At 42.9% G+C, this 10,061-nt stretch overlaps 1 protein-coding gene across 2 annotated transcripts; it reads left to right on the forward strand.

The window, feature by feature from the left end:
* Positions 1 to 793: 793 nt before the first annotated feature.
* Positions 794 to 9,592, forward strand: LOC137136657 (uncharacterized). Of its 2 annotated transcripts, none has more exons than XR_010915613.1 (2): positions 794 to 8,775; positions 9,104 to 9,592. XR_010915613.1 is itself a non-coding variant. In XM_067522261.1 (2 exons), the coding sequence occupies exon 2, from the start codon at positions 2,110 to 2,112 to the stop codon at positions 8,359 to 8,361; it is 6,252 nt and encodes a 2,083-aa protein (XP_067378362.1). In that variant the 5' UTR covers positions 794 to 1,062; positions 1,391 to 2,109; the 3' UTR covers positions 8,362 to 9,592. The 2 variants fall into 2 exon arrangements, 1 of the variants encoding a protein (XP_067378362.1); XM_067522261.1 differs by having other exon boundaries at positions 794 to 1,062; positions 1,391 to 9,592.
* The last annotated feature ends 469 nt before the right edge of the window (positions 9,593 to 10,061 follow it).

The raw sequence follows: 10,061 nt of genomic DNA on the forward strand, positions 1-10,061 counted from the left end.
TTACCATGTTCTAAATTTATTCACATTAGAGGCAAGACACTGGCTGAGATGACTCTCTAGTGCTCCCCAAGAAATCATGATTGCTTTGTCACAGTCCTGGTCGACTTTATTTCCAACTCCAGTTCTTTACCCAGCTGCAGTGTGTTGTCGACTGAGCTTTTATTTACAGGTGCATGTGGAAAGTAGATAAAACGCAAAGAAGAAAAAAAGGACAGATTATGCAGAAAAGATAAAGGAAAAGAACTCAGGGGCGTTTAAAAACTCCTCACCTCAAAATAAACATATGCACAAGTTTAGAAATGTGTCATGATAAATAAAAACATAGCCAAAGTTAAAAAAAAAAAAAAAGTGGAATCATATAAATATAATCCAAGCTAATAACCGTTTGCTGGAGCATGAAGCAATTTTATGACCGTGTAGGATGTGGATCTTTGATGGACAAGGTCACCCGAAACAGGATACGAGTCTGGTGCGAGTTTCCTTTCGGTTTTCTCATGTGGCGCTCTCCTGTAAAATTTATGTGTATTGTTTGCTTTGAGGCCATATTTACCTGGCTGGGCTGAAGCTGAGAAAAGTAATAAAAGGTAAGAGACAAGGAGCCTGTGCAAAAGTTATAACCAATCTGAGCACGACTGTAGCATCCACAGAAACAGGATTTCACTTGCACATTTTCTAACGTCAGTCAGTTGCGTATACAGGAGCCTGTGCTTGCATATTCTTCATGTTGCATAGTCTTATTCTAATAGTTTAGGTCACCGGTCATACTGGTAAAAACAACACTGCTATTGTGACACCCACCAGTGGTTGGTCACAATTGTTGATTAGGATTATGTGTTTTTTTTTGTATTTTGGTGCAGAGAGGCTAAATTTCTGAACATTTACCATGGGTTTAGGTTTCAAGCTTTTCATTGTAATTGTCAAGTTACGCCACTAGGTGGAGCATTCATCAAAATGAGCGCTAGTTGAACGTAGCCTTCAGGCCTCTGCTTCTCAGACAGAAACAGCCTGATTGAACGGACACAACTAACGTCTCCCGTCTCTACTTTTTCCTGTCTGAAACAGGTTAGTAGCATGTGTATTTTAATCACAACATACTCCATAGGATGTCTAAGGTCTTTTTGAGCTAACTACGGTTAGGTTTGAGGAGATAAACACACATTTGAGCAGCGTTTAAAGCCTAAAATTAGTTGTTTGTCGAAGTAAAGTTTTGCTAGCTTCCGTGTGTGAACACGATACCATTGGCGGTTTTATTGTGAGTGTTTCTGTGTGGACTAAAGACTCCTGGACATTTGTTAGAAATATAATTCATGTGTAATTAAGTTGTATGTGAGACCGAGAGTGAGGAATATGGGTTGTATAACGAATTTTTCCTGTTCTGTATTGTTTTCAGCACAGAGTTCCAGTGGGTTATTTTGTATACTACTTTGTTGAAATGTTTGCAAATGTGTAAAACATAAAAATTGATCAATAGGCTGAATTTAACTAGTAACAGGATTACTGAGGTAGTGTATAGTGAGAGCTAGTATAGCAGACACAAAGTAAGTATTGTTAATGCAATCTATAGTGGTGAATTAATACTATTAATGTTAAACAGTACTGCACTGTATTTCCAGACTCTGTTTGTAAGTTACAGTATATTAACCTGTGAGATGGAAATCACAATGTATGTTAATGGAAACATGTTGAATTGAGTTGTTGTGAAATAGAGAAAAATGTTTATAAAAACAAAACAGAAGAGTCAAATGAGAATAAAATATGCTTGTTTAATAAAGACAGAAACAGCCTGATTGAACGGACACAACTAACGTCTCCCGTCTCTACTTTTTCCTGTCTGAAACAGGGTATATATCCTGTCTACAGGTCTCTGTTGTTTGGGGCCTGTAACATAATTTTGGAGGCACCGCTGGGATCGGCATCTGGTGAGAGCTGGTGCTGATCCTTAACTCTACAGACCCAAGGCAGACATCACAGAACCAGCATGGTAAAGCTGCATGTGCGCAACTGAGGTAACCCGAGGACTAAGGGCTAGAGAGAAACCCCAGTTGGAGGAGGACAGCACAGCCTGCTGGAAATTGCTAAACTGAGATATCACTTATCAGGGGAAACATCATGGATGACAGCGGAAGAAAAGAGTTAATATGGAAGATAAAGAAAAGCCTTCATGCTTTAACAACAGAGGAACTCTTTCAAATTTTTGAGAATATCACACTAGTAGAGGACCTGGATCCTTCAAGTGTAATACCGGGTGATGAGGAGAGTTGCCTTGACTACATATGTACTTACTTGAACTGTCAGGCATTGCTCGACTTAGAGGATCAGGGGTTTTCCCATCTGCTATCCATGAGAGATGCCATTACTGATCTTATGTCTAGTCGTGCTGTTAGATGCACTCAATCTATATTGTCAGGCAGTGAAAATGAGACTATGACACTGGCATCCCCACCTACTAGATTGTCAGAGCAGAGCAGTGTAAAGAATAATACCGATGACACGTATCCTGTGCATTCTGATGACCCACAAGTAGTCGAGTACCAACAGCTAATGACTAATTATGAGGCTCTAGGTAGAAGATTGGCTGAGTTTAAGACAGCGTCACCGGTCCAAATAAAGCCCATCTTAACAGCTACACAACCACAACCCTCGACAGCAGTTAGACATCACAGTCCAGCCCCATTAGACCACATCGAACGTAGGCCTGATAGTATGGTCTCCTTAAGGGATTTATCCTTCCTCCAGCGTAGAGAGTTTAAAGTCCATGGGGGCCAGGTTGGGGACAGTACATCTGACATCAGCTATCATGGGCTGTGTAAACAGATTGATGAGGGACACAAAGCAAAGCACACAGACAGTGAAATCATCCAAGGGGTGCTGCGCATCATCAAACCAGGACAGTTTAAAGACATGCTCATCAACAAAGATGACCTAACCCTCACAGAGCTCAAAAGTTTCCTAAGGTCACACTTGAGTGAAAAGAGCGGCAGTGAGCTTTTCCAGGAACTAATGAGCACTAAACAACATGAGCATGAGAGCCCCCAACAGTTCCTATACAGGATGATAGGACTAAAACAGAAAGTTATGTTTGCTTCTAAACAAGATAACATGGACATTGAGTATGAACCGCGCACAGTGCAAAATGTGTTCCTGCGCACCATCCATCAGGGCCTTCTCCCAAAATACGCAGATGTTCGTACTGAACTCAAACCCCTTCTCTCAGACTATGGTGTGACAGATGAAGCACTAATACGGCAGGTGAATAAAGTATCCAGTGAGGAGAGCGAAAGGCAGCGCAGACTCGGTGCAACCTCTCGTCAAAAGGTAACTCATGCTCATAGTGCTCAACTTACTACTGAAAGAGACATTGAAAGTACATCAGATGGTAAAGTAAATAGTAAAAATAAAGTCATAGAGGAACTGAATGCCAAAATTGATGCTCTGACTAAAGTGGTTGAAGCTCTCGCAGCTAATAGGGTCCAAGAACCATCTTACCAGTGTATTCATACTAAACAAAGCAAGCCCAAGTTAACACCAAGGAAGTATGGCTGTCCGAGATGTATTGAAGGAGGCATGAGTTCATGTAGTCATTGCTTCATATGTGGAGAGGCAGGGCATAGGGCAGTTGGATGTTTCAGAAGAGTACAGAGACAGAGCTCCAGTCACTTACTTGCTGAAGCACATACACCAAGTAGCAGCGGGCAGCCAAACACCACAAAATCAGAGCTTGGTCAGAAGGAAACTGCAAATGTGAAGACAAGCTATGTGCCATCCTTGCTCACAGAACATGAGACTGAAGCCCGTGAGACTGTAGCTCAGCTAGTTGGGAGGAAATGTCGAATCAAATGCTACATTCACAACTATGCAGTAGACTGTTTATTAGACACTGGAGCACAAGTTAGCCTCCTCGACCGCCAGTGGATAAAGACCTACCTCCCTGACCACCAGCTACGGCCACTAGCTGAACTCATAGGAAAAAAAGACTTGAGTGTGCTGGCTGTGAATGGACAGCCACTACCTTATGATGGTTGGATAGGAGTGGTTGTGAGTCTTCCAGACAACAGTGACCCAGATCTGTCAATACAAGTGCCCTTCCTGGTGAGCAGTGTTCCTCTGGATGCCCCTCTGATCGGTTTTAATGTAATTGAGCAGCTAGTATTAGGACCAAAGGGCGATACAGACCTCATCCCTGCTCTGGTGAAACTCATACGTGGTGCAATGAATCTTCACTGCGACCAAGCCACTGCACTTGTCAACTTAATCCAGACGAAACTCAGCAATGACAAGGGTACATGTCATGGCAAGCTGAGACTGGGGCAGTATGATGTAGTTATTCCAGCTGGTCAAGTTAGAAATGTTAAGTGTAAAGTACCCTCCACATTTGACACGTCAAATTCACTTGTGCTCTTTGAACCTCATGAGGACAATCCACAGCTACAACAGTTGGATGTTGGGGATAGTCTAATTGAAATCACTCAGGCGAAAGTCTCTTACGTCACAGTTCCCATTAGCAACCGTACCAAGCACAGTATAACCCTGAACTGCAGGACTGTCTTGGGGAGCATTGAACCAGTAGCGAAAGTAATTGAGACTAAAGAACTGAACTTGTTTGAGTCACATACCCCCCAGGGAACCAGCAGTGAGGAGTCCTCTGCCGCACAGCAGGATGCGGGAAGTAGTGGGACATCAACATGGGACCCACCAGTGGATGTCAGTCACTTAAGTGATGACCAGCAGAAAATTGTCAAGAAAATGCTGCGAGAGGAATCAGCCGCATTTGCACGGGACGACAATGACATGGGGTGTATCCCGAGTTTAGAGATGTGCATCACACTGAAAGATAACACGCCTATTCAGAAAGCTTACACCTCCATTCCAAAACCCCTTTACAAGGAAGTCAAGGAGTACATCGAGGATCTTTTGGCAAAGGGGTGGATTGTAAAGTCCAAATCTCCGTACTCAGCACCTGTTGTCTGTGTACGTAAGAAGGATGGAACACTCAGACTCTGCGTCGATTATCGCCTTCTCAATCAACACACAGTACCAGACCGGCATCCATTGCCAAGAATCCAGGACCTTACAGACACCCTGGGTGGGTACAGTTGGTTTTCCATTTTAGATCAAGGAAAGGCTTATCACCAGGGCTTTATTGCTGAGGGTTCACGCCACTTAACTGCATTCATAACCCCCTGGGGCCTGTACGAGTGGGTGCGAATCCCTTTTGGGCTAACAAATGCTCCTGCTGCATTCCAACGCAGTATGGAAGAAATGCTTGCCCCCCTGCGAGATGAGTGCTGCATTCCATACTTGGATGACATCTTATGTTATGCTCGCACGTTTGAAGACCATGTTGAAGGACTGAGGAAAGTCCTTAGAGCCCTACAGAGTCATGGAGTCAAACTCAGGGCCACAAAGTGTGACTTGTTCAAACGGGAGGTGAGGTATGTTGGTCGCTTGGTCTCGGCTGAAGGAGTGCGTATTGATCCCAAAGATTTGGAGGCAGTGTACGCCCTGAAGGATAAAACGCCAAACACTGTGGGAGACGTGCGAAGAATTGCTGGGTTTTTGGGCTACTACCGCTCATATATCCAAGATTTTTCCAGACTGGCCCAACCAATCTATGAACTTCTGCAACCAAAGGTGAATCCTGAGGTGCAGATGGGAGGGAGACATGGTGTACAGAAAGTCAGAGGTGCACAGTTACCATCTAGGACTCCAGTTACATGGACAATGAGACACCAAGAGGCACTGTGTAAGTTAATTGATATGCTGGCGAATCCACCTGTTCTTGCCTATCCAGACTTTGAACTGCCATTTGTGCTTCACACAGACGCGTCCGACAAAGGGCTTGGAGCAGTCCTTTACCAAAATCAGAACGGCAAACTCAGGGTGATTGGGTATGGCTCAAGGACCCTCACACCAGCCGAGAAAAACTATCGGCTCCACTCGGGCAAGTTGGAATTTCTTGCTCTAAAGTGGGCTGTCTGCGAGAAATTCAGGGATTATTTGTTTTATGCCCCATATTTCACTATCTATACAGACAATAATCCCTTGACGTATGTCATGAGTACAGCCAAATTGAATGCAGTCGGTTTCAGATGGGTGGGGGAACTGTCTGATTTCAGATTTGACATACGTTATCGACCTGGAAAAGTGAATGTTGATGCAGACACTCTTTCTAGATGCCCTCTTGACATCAACAAATATATGAAAGAGTGTACGGAGCAACTGGTTGGGGAAGCTGTCACTACTACATGGGAAGGCTGCAGGGCAAGTAAAAATCAGGATGTTGCCTGGATTGCCGCCCTGACAATCTCACAGGGTGACCAGCTTGAAGCAAGCAGCAGAGATGTTTTGTTGCCTATGGATCCCGCTGAACTGCAAAGAGCTCAACGAGATGATTCAGTGATAGGCGAAATAATGAAAATGAAGGAGTCAAAAAAAACACTCACAGATGACATGAAGCGTAGTGTAAAGGGAGCAAGTAAAAAAATGATGCATGAATGGGGAAAACTATGCATTGAAGATGGGATCCTATATCGTAAGACCCCGGAGAGACGGCAGCTAGTTCTACCTGCCAGCTTAAAATCACTAGTGTTGAAACACTTACATAATGACATGGGGCATGTTGGTATTGAACGAGTTCTTACTTTGGCACGACAGAGATTTTATTGGCCCTATATGAGAAAAGAGATAGAAGCATATGTTACCAGACAGTGCTCATGTATAAAGCAAAAGAAGCCAGCGACGCACATAAGAGCCCCAATGTCTAGCATCGTCACAAACTCACCCATGGAGCTTGTTTCCATTGACTACCTGCACCTGGAGACTAGTAGGGGAGGATACCAATACATCTTAGTTGTCATAGACCACTTTACAAGATATGCACAGGCTTACCCAACCCGCAATAAGTCTGGAAAAACAGCAGCGGAAAAGATCTTCAATGATTACATCCCCAGGTTTGGTTATCCTTTAAAGCTGCACCACGACCAAGGGCGTGAGTTTGAGAATGAGCTATTTCAGACTTTGCAACAGCTGAGTAAAGTGGGACACTCACGAACAACACCTTATCACCCCCAGGGCAATCCAGCTGAACGATTTAATCGCACAGTGTTGCAAATGCTCAGGACGCTAGGAGAGAAGGAAAAGGAAAGGTGGAAAGACTTTCTCCCTCAGATTGTGCATGCGTACAATTGTACACGGCATGAAGCAACGGGGTATGCACCTTTCTTTCTGCTCTTTGGCCGACATCCACGGTTGCCAATAGATCTGTTATTCAGGCTATCTACAAATGAAGAGCCCCAAACAGCAAGGGGTTATGCAGAAAAATGGGCAGAGAGGATGACCGAAGCTTACCGGATAGCATCAGAAAATAGCAGGAAGTCAGGTGCCCGTGGTAAGAAATACTATGACAAACACATCAAGGGAGTAGTACTGCAACCAGGAGATCGGGTACTGGTAAGAAACCTGGGTGAACGAGGTGGTCCTGGAAAGTTGAGGTCATATTGGGAGAACATGATCTATGTTGTAAAAGAGCAGATTAATGACAATCCAGTCTACAAAGTTGTCTCAGAAATGGATGGGAAGAGATCACGTGTCTTGCATCGTAACTTGTTGCATCTTGTCAACGATCTACCTTTGGATCTCCCGGCAGACAATGGAAAAACAAAAGCAACACTTGAGCAGAGAACGAGATCAAAAACAAGCAGCAAAGAGACAAAACCACAATCTCACAGTGAGACAAGTTCTGATGATGATGATAACTCTGTCTACTATGAGTTACGATATGACCTGAGAAATAGAAATAGAACAGATGCTTTCCCTTCTAGTGAACCTATCTTTGCTCCTGTGGGTTCTTCTCCCACTGAATCACGTGCCACTGCCAACTATAAACACCCTATCAGAGGAGGAAGTTTGAAACACAAGGTCAAATCACCTACTAAACTGATAAATGAGCAAAGACAAGAACAGTACAGTGGACATCAGGACCAAGAATGTGCAAGTAGAGGGGAAGAGGACTACAATATGGAAGATGGAGAGTCGGAAGCCATCCACAATTCTTCTACAGAGAGTGAGAGTGCAGCTGAGTCACCTGCTCTGAACAAGACACCAGCAGGACCAAGTCGGACCTCGGAAGCAGCGGAGCAGACGCTCAGAAGGTCTAATAGAGACAGGCGACCGGTAACGTTTTTCACTTACAATACATTAGGCCAGCCTTCACATCAAGTACACCCATCAGTGAATAGTACAGATGTGTACATAACACCCTACACAACACTTTGGGACATGCAGCCATACTGTTGGATGCCTCACATGGTTCCTTCACGTCACCACATGTCACCAGTATATTTACCACACTCTTATACGTAACAGGGTTGGTTCATAAGTTGATGTACATAGGTTTAGAAAGTGGGTTGAGTAGTACTTAAAGTTCTAAATTTAGTTTATATTGAGTGAATGAGTTATACATGAAAATGTCAGGAGCCAGTTTATTTTTGTTGGGGAGTGTGTGACACCCACCAGTGGTTGGTCACAATTGTTGATTAGGATTATGTGTTTTTTTTTGTATTTTGGTGCAGAGAGGCTAAATTTCTGAACATTTACCATGGGTTTAGGTTTCAAGCTTTTCATTGTAATTGTCAAGTTACGCCACTAGGTGGAGCATTCATCAAAATGAGCGCTAGTTGAACGTAGCCTTCAGGCCTCTGCTTCTCAGACAGAAACAGCCTGATTGAACGGACACAACTAACGTCTCCCGTCTCTACTTTTTCCTGTCTGAAACAGGTTAGTAGCATGTGTATTTTAATCACAACATACTCCATAGGATGTCTAAGGTCTTTTTGAGCTAACTACGGTTAGGTTTGAGGAGATAAACACACATTTGAGCAGCGTTTAAAGCCTAAAATTAGTTGTTTGTCGAAGTAAAGTTTTGCTAGCTTCCGTGTGTGAACACGATACCATTGGCGGTTTTATTGTGAGTGTTTCTGTGTGGACTAAAGACTCCTGGACATTTGTTAGAAATATAATTCATGTGTAATTAAGTTGTATGTGAGACCGAGAGTGAGGAATATGGGTTGTATAACGAATTTTTCCTGTTCTGTATTGTTTTCAGCACAGAGTTCCAGTGGGTTATTTTGTATACTACTTTGTTGAAATGTTTGCAAATGTGTAAAACATAAAAATTGATCAATAGGCTGAATTTAACTAGTAACAGGATTACTGAGGTAGTGTATAGTGAGAGCTAGTATAGCAGACACAAAGTAAGTATTGTTAATGCAATCTATAGTGGTGAATTAATACTATTAATGTTAAACAGTACTGCACTGTATTTCCAGACTCTGTTTGTAAGTTACAGTATATTAACCTGTGAGATGGAAATCACAATGTATGTTAATGGAAACATGTTGAATTGAGTTGTTGTGAAATAGAGAAAAATGTTTATAAAAACAAAACAGAAGAGTCAAATGAGAATAAAATATGCTTGTTTAATAAAGACAGAAACAGCCTGATTGAACGGACACAACTAACGTCTCCCGTCTCTACTTTTTCCTGTCTGAAACAGGGTATATATCCTGTCTACAGGTCTCTGTTGTTTGGGGCCTGTAACACTATGCACGAAAGGTTAATTGCTCAGATCGGTGAGCTTCAAAATAAAGGCCTCAAGATGAATCTGAGGACACCGCTAGTGAGAAGAAGACATTTTAGTTTAATCTAAGTGTCGAGTTGCACTGCTCATGTTCACTCTAAGGCTTTCACAAGGTTCACAAGTAGATGCTGGTTTGTTCATAGCGTTCACAAGCCAAAAAGTTGTGGAGACACTGTTTCAGATAATGTTGGCTTGTTTATGACCTTTCTGAAAATGTGGCTACTCGTGTTTCTGGTCTAGTCTGACTCTGTTGTGTATATTTCCTGTGTTGTTATAATAATCTGCCTAACACTATGAAAGTAAGGCCCAAACCTCTCTTTCAATATATATTTAAGGACATCAAATAGCGCTATCACTAAAACAGCCTATGTAGTTGCGTTAGCTGGTTATGGAAGCCCACAGTTGACCTTTTAACACATGAGAT

This window comes from Channa argus, chromosome 11 (assembly GCF_033026475.1).
Source record: "Channa argus isolate prfri chromosome 11, Channa argus male v1.0, whole genome shotgun sequence".
NCBI lineage: Eukaryota > Metazoa > Chordata > Actinopteri > Anabantiformes > Channidae > Channa > Channa argus.